This window comes from Lates calcarifer, linkage group LG19 (genome assembly GCF_001640805.2).
Source record: "Lates calcarifer isolate ASB-BC8 linkage group LG19, TLL_Latcal_v3, whole genome shotgun sequence".
Lineage (NCBI taxonomy): Eukaryota > Metazoa > Chordata > Actinopteri > Centropomidae > Lates > Lates calcarifer.
In genome coordinates, this window is record NC_066851.1 from 23063697 (window position 1) to 23079181 (window position 15485).

General features: G+C 39.1%; 1 protein-coding gene across 1 annotated transcript in view; it reads right to left on the reverse strand.

Moving 5' to 3' along the window:
- Positions 1 to 15485, reverse strand: part of syne2b (spectrin repeat containing, nuclear envelope 2b) — a gene marked incomplete in the record, with an annotated part of 122279 nt that overhangs the window by 101546 nt on the left and 5248 nt on the right. The window contains 9 exon segments of the mRNA XM_051078358.1: positions 789 to 878; positions 1780 to 1880; positions 3150 to 3349; positions 3599 to 3801; positions 4183 to 4275; positions 4494 to 4571; positions 4658 to 4753; positions 7013 to 7074; positions 13441 to 13567. Of these exon segments, the coding sequence (XP_050934315.1) occupies positions 789 to 878; positions 1780 to 1880; positions 3150 to 3349; positions 3599 to 3801; positions 4183 to 4275; positions 4494 to 4571; positions 4658 to 4753; positions 7013 to 7074; positions 13441 to 13528 (1011 nt within the window).

Consider the following 15485-nt stretch of genomic DNA (forward strand, 5'->3'; position numbering starts at 1 on the left):
TGCTGTCCATCCTGCAACATATCTTCCACAATCACTGCAGGCTGAAGTAACATCATACACAGAGGATTAAAAACACAAATGCCTACAGCAGCTACATATGAACATGCTGATATCTTGTCAGAAACTCGAGCTGACAGGTGTTTTGTCCATCATGACTGATCTGTCATGAGTTGTACGACAGGCGAACCTGGCAGCATTTCAGTGCAGGGTATAACTGCACTGCAGTCACCCTGTGAGCACTTTATTCATCTCATGGGAGGCAGAGAAACACACCCTCACTGTGGTTTTGGATCCTTTCCCAGGGAACAGGGAAAACTAGTTTGATTCTGCATGATCCGTCCTGCTTTTAACCACCATGTGATTTGAAGGTAATCTTGGCTTTAAGCAACTGAGTTTTTAATTGAAGTAGCTGCTGCGCCATCCCAATAAACATCTTTCCTGGCGTTTCTCTAAGATATTTAATCATCAGTAATAAAATCTAGAGTTATTTGTGGGTTCTACAAAGGAGCAGTGCGCCTGATTTACATCATCTGACATGACAGTAATGACACTGACAATTATAAACCAGCAAGCCAGAGGGTTTCCAAACACACTGAATAAACACAGAGAAGCATCAGTTCTTTTTAAACCAAAAAGTAGTAACAGGGGGTGTGGCACTGACAGAGACAGAGTAGATTCACACAAACATCAATTATTATTTATTATAAGGTATCACTAATCTATTACTGGTCAACAAGAACGTAAAGGTGAGAGATGAAACCGTGGTGGGTTGTGACAGTGGGGTCTACCTGTCGCAGAGGTGAAGCAGAAATAGCAGGAGTGTAGTGAACAGGCAGGTTGATAGGAGAAGGACTTTTAGGAGGAGTCAGATATTGTGTCTAGGAGGAAAAAGGGAAGGAAAGAAAGAGGAGAGGAAACAAACAAAATGATGCAGACACAGTGCTTCTTAACATTAGTTAATTAATGATCTATTTCAGCCTGATATCAATTTCTCACACACATATCTGTATCTGTATACATTCTGGACAATTTGCAAAAAAGAAAGGATGGTGCAAATGACAGAAAAAGTGTATCAGAGGTAGGAAACAGTGCATCACAGAAGCATCACAGATGTTGGTGTGGAGTCCATTAAGAACAATACATTTATTGTCCTACTAGAAAATTCCTTGCCTCCAGTTTATATCTTTGGAACTGGAACAACACTTTGTGGACCAGATTTAAAGGATCCCTGCTCAACATGTGTGTGATTTTGTACACATGTTTATACACTGACTTTAACAACAGTAACTCTTCAGTAAGACTCTTGTAAACAGAACGATTAGAGTAGTTAAAAAAGAGGAATGCACAGAGATTTACTGATTTGCACATCAAATGACATCAAAGTGTTGAGATTAAAACTAACCATAAAAGTTTTTTTAGATATGTAGTTTGCATATAACTGTATATAATAGTGCAGTGTAGACCTGTTTCACAGTCAAATAAAGTAATCCAAGTCCTATTGAAACTACTTTTATATGTCCAAATGTTGGCTTGTTTTAACCTTGATGTGCAGACTTCTTTTAACCTACAAATCAAATCAATCAAACAATGTTTACTGAGCAGGACTGAATTACACAGAGCTCAGCTGTGGTTAAACTTGAGCAGAATCCTTAACGCTACCTGAACTAGTAGTCAGAACCAGGAGCTACACTGAAAAACCTTTTCTGCAAATGCTGCTGCAGTGTGAAATGGTGTATTACATTGCATTGCTTGTGTAGAATATGATACAGTGATACACACCTGCATTTCTTCCTCTGGCACTGGCAGATCTCTGGAGTACTGCAGGAACTGAGCCACGTAGGTCATGATGGACTTCTCATCGGGGTCTCGAACGTCCACATCTGCATCCACATCACAATCCTCCATGATCAGCCTCACACTACCACACTACTGTCAAAGACTAACACATGAGCAAGCTCCCTGAAGCAAGTGTAGCTTAATACTGGAATCTGAGGAATGGAGGTGTAACTCTTCTGTCTTTAAAACATCCAGCTTATAAATGTCTGCTAACAAACTAACAAGCAGAGCACAGCGAAACAAGTGAGGGTTTTATATGAGACTGAAGCAAACAAGCAGTGAGGGAGTCAGCAGACTGTCAGATCGTCATCTCACTTGCCCTCAGGCTCGCTGGGTATGGCTCAGTCACAACACTCAGCCACACTCAGCACACGTTCACAAAGATTCACATGGCACCACATAAATTACTGCTACGTAAGTATGTCAGTGAGAGAAATCAGAGGAATCTGAGTTTTTGGAGTAGACCATGCAGAGAGGGATAAGATACAAATGAGCAAAACACTCGTGCAAATCAGTAACTAAGTGCAACTGTAGAAAACTGATTGTGGAGGACTGGCTAATAAATCATAATAAAATGTGAACCATGTGGCCAATCTGTGGGTGTCTGTGTTCGTAAACTCAGACTGTTGTCAAAAAGTTCCTGCACTGGTATCAACTTGTTAAACTCCTGTGCAGAAAGCACTCATATGCTCCTGATATGTTCTGAATTTGTTATTTTATTTTTTGTGAACAAAAATTTTACAAAATGACAAATGATAACATTTAGTTTTTTTTTCAGCAGCAGGTCACAAAAAACTCAAATATTTTTATGATATTTTTCTTTACAATATCCACCTTTATCTGAGAATTAGTTTATAATACAGTATCTCATAGCAAGAGAGGCTTGTTTATCATATTTCACTCTCACCTACTCCACTAGTCAAACCTGATCAGTGGAGGCTGAATATTCACAACACACCTTCATCAGGGTCGCCACTCCCAGCCTGCTGATGTGGACCAGCGCAAACAGGAAAACATATACTGCCACTGTGTTATTATTGTCCTCTACAATGTCTTTTCCATTGTGAAATTAAGAGCCTTTTCAGTTTTAAAACTTTGATCACTGTCAATCCACTAAACACCTTCACTGTAGCATTTTTATTAAAAATGGCGGAAGGCTGTTATTAATTCAATATAAATCAAATATTCATCAGACCACATATAAGATCCAGAATTTAAAGAGCCAAAAGCAATGTTCACTGTTTTCACTGTCATTCAGAAACTGATCTCTCACACACAGAACTGAAAGACTGCAGCAAAGTTCAGTTACTCACCATCGGGCTCTAACAGTCTGGGGATCCTCAACTCTTTCTCTGCGATGCGGAAGGCCTCCTCCAGGTTCTGTTTGTTGCTTCTGGTTCTGGCTTTGGACAGATCCACCAGGTCGGGCCGCAGAGCATACAGGATCGCCAGGAAGACAACTCCACTCCTCCAGCTTGATTTGAAGTCCTTCACATTTATTGAACAGCCAGCTCTGAGGGAAACACATTCATTATTATTATTATTATTATTATTATTATGACCATATATCTAAAAGGTCCCAGTGTAAGAATATATCTTCTTGGATCACATACTTGGCCCACAACAGAGGAGTTGTATCTATTGGAGGTTTCTCAATGATTTGGTAAGCTGATATATCTACATAACTCTATATATACTCTACACAATGCTATTTAAATACATCATGGTCATGGTCATGCCATTCAGTAAACTGAGTGCATACTTGTGACACTGTTCCCGGACCCAGAGCAGCAGGGCCTTCTTGGCAGAAACCCTGAAGCGGTTGTGTAGCGGTGAGCCTCTGGGAGGAACAGGACTGCTGCTGGCCGAGCGGCTCGACAGGGTGGAGCGTGAGTCCAGAGTGGCTAAAGACTCCATGGAGGACTGACGTGAGTCGAATGATAGGCAGCTGGCCAGCTCCTCGATCTAAGAAAACCCCACCACACACACAGTGAGCACACACAGCCAACACTTAAGGCATTCATATTTGAGTTAAAGGTAACAATACGTAAAACAATGACAATATGAGAGGAAGAAAAGGGAAGGGAAACCACACAGAAAAACACTGAAATCTGTGGGACACTCTGGACTGACAAAAATATATTTTGCAGATGTTAAGCTTAAATAACATGTGGTTTCCCTCCTGCACTCATTTGCTAAATTGTGTAAAACCATCTTATCTACTTAAACAGAAGACTGTTCTGCATTTCTGAAAAAGAGGCTTTTTGATAAACAGTGTGACCTTTTTATCTGACAGCTCTGATAACTGTATCAGTTGAAACGAAAATTTAAAAATATTAAACTCACATGATACTGTAGAATGATTGTCCATATGAGGCCCAGGATGATGGACGGTTTGCCATCAATGATGTCAGGAATGTTTATGTTGACTAGTTTGATCTGAGGAGAAAACAGGAGATACTTTGACAAAGTCTCTATTGAAACATTAGGAAAAAAAATCTTTGGCCCAAAAATGAGATTATTCAATTACAACAGTCATTAACTGATGACTTAGATGAGTTACAGCAATTTGGAGTTTTACATTTTGACCTATAAATGTACTAGTGTATAGAAGGTGTGTTCAATACCAGCACAACAGGTCTCACAGTGTCATTTACCGATTTCTTCCTTAGAAAGGAGAGAGCTTTCTCAATGTTGCTTCTGTGCTGAAACATTCCCCTGCCTCTCTCCCGACTCTACAAAATACAACCACAGTGTCAGTCAGTTGGTACCAGCTGTTGGTTGGAAAGCATGTTAACGGCTGAGCTGAAACAGGACTCACGATGCGCTGGCCGCTCATCACCTCCAGCAGGTCCAGCAATTTGGAGCCATCACGGAAGTCAGTGAACAGATCCATGACCATACATGGTGGCCTCCGCTGTCACAACACACACACACACACACACACACACACACACATTTTACTTTATTTTGTTTCTGTTCAAATTTGTTTACTGTCAGAAAATCTGTTTTGACAGAACTCTGAGAGGCTGCAACTGTGGAATTTACCCTGAATCCAAGCAAACCCAATTAGTGAAACTTTAAATCATGTGGGTGTCAAGCTAAAAACAAGGCTACTTGTTAGCTTCTGAGAAGCTGACATTTTGGTCAGTAAGGGAGGCCTTTCTCCAGAAAATGATGATTATTCTAGTTTTGCATGTGCATCTGACAGACTATAAATCAATGCTTCGATCTCACACAGAGCTTTGTCAGGCTTCATGGAGTAACAATCTCATGTATTCATAACATCACTCGTAACTGATGGTAACTACATATTAAACCAATGTGTCCCAGTTCTAAATCAGTGTGTGATCTTTATTAACCTCTACAACTAACAAGTAAGGAATATGAGGGGAAAAAGTCATCTCTTTGCAAACATGTCCTGCAGCAGCCTATGCATGACAGCAGAACAGAATAAACTCCTTTCTCCTGAGGCCTTTATGCTTAGCTTTCCTTCAACACAAAGTAACCATTGCTTTATAGGCTAGTTAGGACTTTCCAAAGTGCACGTAGAGCATTATGGAAAGAAAATGTGACACATGTGACACAAGGTACTAGTGCAACGTGAGCTCTAATGTGAACAACCACAAAAGGATTAACAATTATCTCCACCATTCAGTTATTGCTGAGTCCCACTGAGTCGAGCATTGAGCCCAGAGCTGGCTGGACGTCCATGGGTGGACTGCGGGGGTGTGGTCGGTGGGTAGTGGTGGTGGTGGAGGGAAGGGGAGGGTGGTGTCCGTCTGTTGCTGTCTGTCTGTGTGCTGTGAACCTTGCTCTGCAATGCTATATTTATGTACACAGTCCCCACCACCACCACTCCCCACACCACTGTCCTCCACTGTCACATTTACAGCTGACCTCCAGCATGAGGCAGAAAGAGAGCTGACAGTCTGCTGACTCATGTTAGGAGCCAGTTAAGATAGATTAAGACAGCGACCTTTCACAACAATGCTGTTTTTAATCTAATTCAGGCCACGCTGCATCTGCTTTAAACACAAGCTGCTGTGAAAGCCTCTAATGGTTATAAAGTAGGATGTGGTTGTGTTTTATAGGATTTGATCTCCTTCTAATGAAGTATCACAAACCTCAAAATATATTTCTTTGGTTTCCTTTGGTCTATGACGTCTTTCAGAGGAACTGAATAATGTCAGCTGATCATCAAATGCCTGACACATTGATATAAAGGAGTGCCTCAACAACTTAGCATGGATGCTTTATACTCCAGTGGCAGCAAATATGTTTTTATTATTTTTCCCCCGTTTGTACACCAAGGATACAAACTACAGGGTCTTAAACAATTGTCAGGACGTCCACAGACGTCATTTATTTACTATTGAATTACAAAATATTTTCTCAGTAATTACACACTTTCTTTTTTCTGCCTCTTTCGTGATATATTCTTCAGAAATGTACATCTTCTTATCTTTATCGAGAATAATACAAATAATAACATTAAAACTAATGAATTACAAGTGACTAAAATTAAAGGTTGTAAAAACATGTTTTGACTCACTGGTTATTTACAGGTTACAGTGAGCAGCTCACATGATGTTAGATGAACAATCTTATTACTGAACCACTGAGGGAATATGGTTGTACATGTGAATTCAGTCAGTGATTCATCATATCATGCCCTCACATGTTCCTGCTCACCTGCATTTTGTTATTAAGCTGCATCTTAGGGAATGGAAATTATTATGCAACAACTGAATGAATTAATTTGTTCCTTTCAACAGAAATGGAGCGTGTGAAGGTAAAACTAGCTGTGTGCTGTAACATAAAGCATACTAACACTTAAAGAGTCTCATCTGCTAATATGAATTTCCTCTGCGTTAAATAGACTAAAAATAGTTTGCATATAGTTGCCTGCTGGTGACTTTCCATATCTCTGGTTTGGTTTCATGTGACAAAGCTGACTATGTGTATTAATTATCATTAGTCTCACTACATTCAAACCTTTGAGGCAAGAAGGGATGTTTGTTTGTACACTCAGTATTCTAATGTAGACTAATCCTTCGACACATTGCAGGTCTTTTGTGGACGTTTTCTTTTCAAATCAGCTTAAATTCCTCAATCACAAATGATGTTGCAGACAGACGGTGTGGAGAGGTCAGGGTTCAGAGACACAGCTCACCTTTGACAACTGAGCGTTGACCCAGTTGGTGAAGGTCCTCTTCTGAATCTGTTCTTGTTCCACTGTTGAAGAACAACACACACAGGATGTCAAGTTTAACTTACATTTTCACACATGTAAACAGTAAATCACACAGGTAGTGTATATTTAATCTGTAGGAGCTAAGGTCATGATGCTATACATGAACTATTTTTACTGAGTGCAATTATAGAGTCGGCTAAATTCCCTAGATTGCCAGTATTATTAGCAACAGTGAGTGTGCTGTATGCCTCCTTGGTAAAGAGAGCAGTTGACTGCAGGGACCCTGAGATCAGAGCAGGTTAGACAACACTGTTCCCTCCAGACAAGTAACTGCTTGATAAAAACAACTAACTAACCAACCCAACCTGTACCTGCAGAAACCATGGTTCATGCTGCATTTCGCTTTAAATCAGTGTTAGTTTCTTCTGAGCGTTATCACAAGCAGCTGTGTAGCCTAGCATAGACTAAGACTGGAAACAGGGGGAAACTGCTAGCCTGGCTCTGTCAAAAGTTTACATCTGTCTATTAGTGCCTCTAAACCCAACATTACATGTCCTCTATGTTTAATCTGTACAAAACCATTACACTCCACATTCCTCTAGAGGGCGACATGGCTAAAGACTCAAACTCAGCTTTCTGGACAGCTGTGAAAGTCTGAATGAAAGTACAACTTAAAATCACACTGCTTCAGCCAATGTTTGTGTAACCAGTACCTGTTTACTTCCTTCTCATCAGTGTGTAATTCATTTAAACAGAAGGCAGTCAAAACGTTTTGTAAATCTATTGTGAAATTAGTCAGGCATTTACAACTATAATAACTTAGCTTTTAAAAAGCAGGTTATTACTGCAGTTAACACCCCTGAGATTGGCCAGTCAGCTTTAAAAACCTTTGGGTATAATAATCACAAACAGAAATATTTGGTCTGTGTTGCTTGAACAGGCACAGAGCCTCTGTTCAATAATCTGGGCTGCAGACAAATAGTCTTAACCACACATTACCACATAGATTTAAAGTTCATATACATGAATTGTTTTTTGAATTGAGGAAACAGCTTTATACTTGATTTCTTACTTTCAAATATACGTGAAAAAGAAAATAACATGTTAGTGTCTGCAAGATATTTCTGACATACATCTATGCATCTGCAATAAATTCTTAGAACCCTTGCAGTAGGTTAGAGATATAATTGGAATGCAGTTTGACATAGAGCAGCTAAACAAGTACTGACCTAAATTTCACTGCATGTGTTGGAATAAGATATTTCATACATGTGTTTCTACCAACATATTGAAAATTAATTCAAATATGCTAATAATGTGTTTCTCAAAATGTTCAAAGCAGGTTCTTTTTACATTTTGAATGCATTTTGAAATATTCACTTTATTGTTGTACAGTACTGGCATGCTGCCACCTGTGAATGTTTGTAGCTGTGTGAATGTACAGAAATGTGTAAATTATATATTCACAAGTAAAAACTGCATCACAAATATCATAGGCTACAGAAAGGTTTCAGCATTCAGCAGTAAAGATGAGTGTGAGCAACAAGAGGTTGTAAATTGGCCTCCACTCACCATTGTAAGGCTCAATGAAGTCGTTCAGGTCAGTGACAGTGTGAAGAATCTCACATATAATCCAGTCCTCATTCTCCATCGTCATAAAATCAACTTACTGACTCAATTAACATCTTAGAGCTTTTTTAAACTTACAGAGAATCACTGTTGTCAGATTAAAAACTGTCATAAAACATAAGTATAAAAAACACAATTTATGAGATAGGAGTTATGGAGGTTTTTATCCAACAAACAATATCTTTAAATTTTTGAAATTGAAATGAAGACCAAATTGCTTCATCTATCAGATCCTGAAGTCTTTGATTAGGCTCCAGCTGATCCACAGTAGCTAGAGCCTAGCTGTCGTCCTTCCTCCTTGCTGAGCTCTAACTCTCTTTCAAGCGGTTTGGTCCTCTGACATGCATTGACAGCTTACAGACTATTTTCTGCCTTAATATGTTTAACAGCAGGCCACCTCTGGCTTCAGTTCACTTGTAGTCTAATCTTAATCACAGAGAGTCCCTATGATGACTCAGACATCTTATTATAATTAATCTAGTATCATCAAACAAAGAAAAGTGAGAAGGGAAGGGGAGTTGGTTTTCTTTAGCAACACGACCCGCTGAGCTGATCACTAATCTTCAAAACACAAAAAGTAATAAGAAAGCTAAAGTTTTACGAGTTCCCGGCTGCCAAATCAAGAGGATCAAGAAACCAGAGAGCTGTGACACACTTGAGGGTTTGCCAGAAGAATTATTTTAAACAAACTCTTTTGGTCACTGAAACCACAGCTCAGTTCCAGAGTGCTACCATTTTAGAAGCCGTATAAAGCTCCTGAAATGAATCCCTGTTAAATCTCAGTAATGGGACTGAGATTTTACACAAGTATCGAGATCTGGCACTTCCAAGATGTTTTCTAAAAACTATTCAAAGTGGGAGGAGGGATTGATGACATTCACAATACGACCAGAGGTTGGAAGACATCAACAACACATTTGTACCTTTGACCATCCTGTTTCTGTTACATGAATCATAATAAGTTCAGGATACATCTTGAGGGTGACTTTAAAGATTTTCTAAAATGTCACCCACAACAACAGGTGACATTTAAGGTTGTCAGCTGTGGGTGGTAACAGCTCAGGTCTGCAAATAATTTTCAGTTGGTATGATGTACAGTAACTTCTGGTGTGAGCTGAGCCGTGTAAAGCTAATACCATTAAGTAATTGGTAGGTGCATTGGTTTTCTTTAGATACATCTGACTGGTCACTTGCATTAATTTTGTTTTTTAGCAGATACTATCATTATTAACTCTCGCTGTCTTTGTAACACAAATACATACCAGCCAAATACCTAGAAGAGGTCCAATAGTGATAGAAGTAAAAGTTATGATAACATTATCACAATTTAAAATACTAAATTATTAAAGGCCTATTTCAAAGCTAGCTAAAGCAAAAAAGTGACAACTGAAAAACCTCTAGAGAAGAAGTAATCATTATATAATACAAGACCTCTCTAAATATAGTGTGGCAAATTTAGCAGTCACAGCCCCAAAAGTATCTGACTGGTGGCTGATGTTAATTTTTCCACAGTGATTCCATATTTCCTGCAGACATTAACAGTATTTACTCCTGTTAAATGTCACAGCAGAGCTCTGCCTGCAGGCCAATGCTCTATTCAGTGTTTCACAGAATTCAAATGGAGCTACAGTCTCTGGATAAGAGCCAACCCTTCACTTTGTGTTTCTATTAACTTCTACTGTAACTGTGTCCTACTGAGTGCTGCTTTTAAGCAAACAAACTGAGTACAGTTACTTTTTTCCACGTGATAGGCAATACATTATTATACATGTGCCCACAAATTCTCATACCAGTATTTCCTAAAGAAATGGATACCTGTGTAACTTAGCAGGTAAAATACTTTCTTCCTATCAGGTCCAAAACCTACCTCAGCCCTAAGAACAAACAGTCTTTCAAAGGTTAAAAAAAAAAAACTGTGTTTGATTTCTGATTTACTTGCTGATAAAAAAAAAAAAAAACACTGCTAAGGTGACAAATCATGATTCAGCAGAACTTATTGTGATTTAAGTATTTAAGATCTAAAGTCTCTCCATCATCTTACTTTTGAATAACAGATTCACCACTTAGCTGGAGATCTACTGTTATACTGCAGCAGTCCATAGAGGATAAACATTTTCATATGCTGATAATTATATTCATTATATTGATGCACACTAAATTCTACACCGTTAGTTTAGTTCCACACTAATACATGTCACTACTATTGAGACATAAAAAAAACTCACCCATGATGGGACCACTCGTGCTGATTCAGCAGTTACCACATCAGAAAACTCCGGTGCTCATCAACTCAAACCAAACTTATCTATCTACTTGTTGATCTAGTAAACACATGGTTTACAGCACTGCCTCTGCAGATCCACGATCACACAGGGAGATGTAAAGAAAAAACTGATATGACATAAGTTTGAGAGTATTCCTTGTCTAACCAGCTAACATCTACATTTCCAGCCTGCAGGGAAGCAGGTGAGTGAAGCTCAGCTCCACCTCCTTTGACTCTGCCTCACAGAGGCTTCAGGCCTGCCTAAACAAGACCTGTAATAAGTTACTCCTGCAGCCTCAGGACTACGTTTTGCTACATAAGCTGGAAAACGTCAACTGCTGTGAAAATTTGGATCTCTTATGTAACCTAATCTAACCGAACCCCTGCCCATGAGTGACCCAGCAAAGTGGTAACTAGGGTATATGATGCTGAAGTGGAGGAGTGTTTTGACACCATGTCAGCAACTGTTCTTGATAGAACTGACGTTCAGATCATGAGCATTACTGTCAGTTTCTAAATGGTAGTGATAATGTCAATTGTATTATATATATCATAATTACTACCTACTTAAAACACTGTTAAATGGTGCTTTTATACATTTATTCATTAACTTTTGATGCATCTAATGTATTGTTACTATGTGAATATTTTATTTGTGTTTTTAGTTTGTTTTAATGTAGTTAATGGCTTTAAAAACATCACATAATAAAACCAGATTACATGTTCTCTGTACAAGGAAGCGTCCTCTCTAACCCTGCTGATGCAAACATTGAAAACACCCAACATTCATGCACACAATAGGAGCTATTTTTAGTAGCATTCTTTCATCATTACCACTTCAAATATAGACTGAAAAACAAACTTTTCCTAGTCTTATTTAACAAGTTGGCTTGTCACAGGGGCGTTAGTCTTACATCATTCATTCTGCACATTGTACCAGCTGGAAATGACATAGTGGGAAAAACATTTACAAGGCTTTAATAAAAAACTCAGTGTTTTCAATGTGGTGGGGGGGATATGGGGAGTCATGCACTAAAAATAATTCAGTGGAGAAAACCGAGGGAGAAGAAAGACCTGAGGTGGGTAGACTGGGAGAGAAAGGCAGATGGGCAATTAGGAGGGAGAACAAGAGACGAAACAAATGTTTTTTACATCCTGAAACAATACAGACCATAACTGTAAGACATGAGAAAGAATAAAGAGAAGACTGAAAAAAGGTGAGATGCCCATGTCAGAGCCGCTGCCATCTGTTTGTGGTGCAGCTATCACAAGAGAAGATGAAGCAGCAACAGTCACAGACACAAATCCATGCTGCTGGTCTCAGAGTCTCTGCTGTTGGTAGCAGCACATGGCTTTCTGTGCAGCTGGTCTCATTAACGAAACACTGAAATACGATGCACTGGAGTTCAAGCAGAAATCAAAACCTTCCTGGAAATGTCACACATACTGTGAACACTGAATATGAGAGCTACATTGACCATTACATATACTCAATGAAAAGGCTAAGAAGTCAGTCCAAATGCTTAACACCATCTAGAAACTAATTGTTTCTGAAGACTGGATTAGGAGCTGTTTCTTTATCGTTGTACAGTACTGGCAACACAACTTTGCACCGTCACAGGGGGTACAAAAACCCTGCCATGACAATAAGACAGGTTTATCAGAGGCCCATGTTTTTCATATTTGGATAAATCAATCAATCTTTTGTCAAACTTTGTGTGAAAATTGATCAAGTAGTTTCAGCATTTAACATTTAGTAAGAGCAGCTGGCATCATATTAGTGGAGGACTTGTTTTGAAATTTAAAGTTTCAAAAAACTAAAACTCAGAATCAGATAAAGTGACAGACCAATTGAAAACCAACTTGGAAAACTGAGAACTGATTATATATGTTGGACAGACAGTGAGAACATGATCAAATGACATCCCCAGAGCATCACAGCTTTGCTTCAAATGTTCAAAAACCCCCTGGGAGTTGATGAGCAAGCAGCATTTATTATCTCCTCCACTCTATCCCTCCGGATGGCTCTTTTGCAATATGACTCACATCTCTCTGAGAGCAAGGCTTCAGTTTCAACAGATTAAACCAAGCATGACCTCAAAAAAAAAAAAAAGTGATGAAAGTGAAACAGGACAGAGCCAGCAGCGGACTGAGACAAGGTCATCAAACTGCTCCCCTGAGCAAGACACACGAGTATGGCTTAATAGTTATTATGTTACCACAGTAACCGAGATAAAATCTGAAATCAAGACACAGGAGTTTTTTTTTTTTTTTTACACTTGCATGACCTCAGCCTTCCTCTCAGGGTGAGCAGAGACCAGAAACAATAAGCCTTCACACAGTTTAGCTTGAATGCTTGTTGAAGTAAATCATCAGCCTATAATAGCACCATGGAAGCAATGATATCCTAAAACTGGCACGAAATGTAACACAGTAAAGCCATCCAGCCACAATAAAACCAAACATTACTGTGTTGCTGTGCTGTAAACTTTGCTGGAAGTAAAGCAAGACTGACCCTGCAGCAGCATGTGGACATTGTCGATGTCCAGGGGGATGGACCCCCTCTCCACCAGATCATCTCTGGAGTTAAAGTCTGACGACATACTTTCTCATCCACAGCCTCCCGGCAGCATGGCACCACTCTGGAAGAAGAGAGAAAACATAACTTCAGTGTTATGGAGCCTAAAAAGTAAAGCAGAACAGCATCTGTGCGTGACTAAAGGTTTGATGCCCACTGAAGTCATTATGATGAAATTTCTGTTCTTAAAACTGCCTTTATGTAAAACCTCCCTCTGGACAAAAACTACATGACCACACTTTGTGTCAAACAGAGACCTTGGAATCCTATGTCTTGAACTGCTTGTAGCTTCAGATCAGGATCAATAAAGGTTATGTTTGAGATATTTATTTAAAAATACAAATTATTTTATTTGCTGCAAGTGTGCTTGAATTCGATATAATGGCATTACCATATCAATATCAAACTTTAGCAAACTAAAGTTTGTATGTATGTACATATATTGCAGTGAAATGATTGGACTGGTAGAGATACATCAGCATCATGACAAAAGAGTGATGGACAAAACATTTAAACTGACATAACATGCACAAGCAACAACAGGCTGAGATTTTAATGTGTAAAATGACTTCTGAGTTATGAATGAAGAAAATACATCTAATTTTCTGGGATCACTAATCACTATAAATATGAAAATTGTCAGTGACATCCTAAATTATTGTGCTCTACAGACAATTATGCCAATACAGAGTCCCATGCTTCAGGTCAATCTTTTTTCAAAATCTTGTCACACCTGATATATTGTGTGTCACAGATGGATACACTGAGTAGGCCAATCTCTAATCTCTTCATCATCAGGAAAATCTAAAAAACTCACTGTACCAGTACCCTCACTGTTTAAGCCAAAAAGAACTGTTCACACTTTTATCGAGCACATTTTCTAAGCCTCAAAAAGACAAAAGAGTCAAGATACAGAGAGGATAGACACAGAAAGCTGTGTACTGTCACCAACACTTCATCAACAAACCAGCAGAAAACACTTCTAAAACACAGTTACAGGGGACTTTATCATCTTTTACAGAGCAGTGAGACGCTGCCCATTGACAGTTGAGTACTGGATGAAGTGTGCTGGGTGCTGTGTTTCATCTTGTTCCGTCTTGCCCTGGGATTTGAATAAGTGAACTGAGAAAAATGTGTGACATTTCGACATCTCTCCTAACACGCCTGCCTAAACAAATCACACTGTGGAAAAATAAAGGTGTCTTTGATTTGTCCAGCGCATCTTCCTCTGCTGATCACAACAGACAGGTGAGTGAGGCTAAAATAAAACAGTGTGAAATAGCATTAGGCCTCACCAACATGTCAGACCAAATGTCAGATCGGGTCAAACAGTAGCAGTTCATTTGATTTAACGTGCCTGTACTGCCAGAGGAGTGGGATCTCAATCAAATGGATAAATCAGAACGTCATGTTTGATCAACTGCCTGATGCTTCCTGTACTGCCTTCAAGCATCACCTGCCTATTACTCCCAATAATTAGACATCAAAAAGTGCTTTCTAAGTCAGTAAAAACAAAACAGACTAGGAGGCACTCAGAGAACTCTAAAGCTGCACAACAAACCAATAACTTGGTTTCACATTAATTGTCAATATTCACCTGCATCCTGGATTCAAATCTGCATCAAATTATAGACTGATAGGAAATTATAGGATGTGTCTTATGTGCCAATCAGGGATGGGGGATGCAGATATCAATATTCCAATATTAAGACAAACAGGAGCAAAATTATAATCTTCTTGATAGAGGTAGATACTAAAACAAAAATAAATAAATAAATAGCCGATGAATAAATAGGCTAGAAAAGACTTCAGGCAGAATCTCAGTCTTTCACTTTCAGACTCAGTCCATATTGCTGACACACATAATGTCGACAGGAAGGCTGCTGAAGAGCCTGGGGCCGCAACGGCAAAACCTTAGTCATGCGTTTTGACTGAGGAACAGCCGGGAACACTGAATGTAGAGCCTGATGTATGATCTGCAA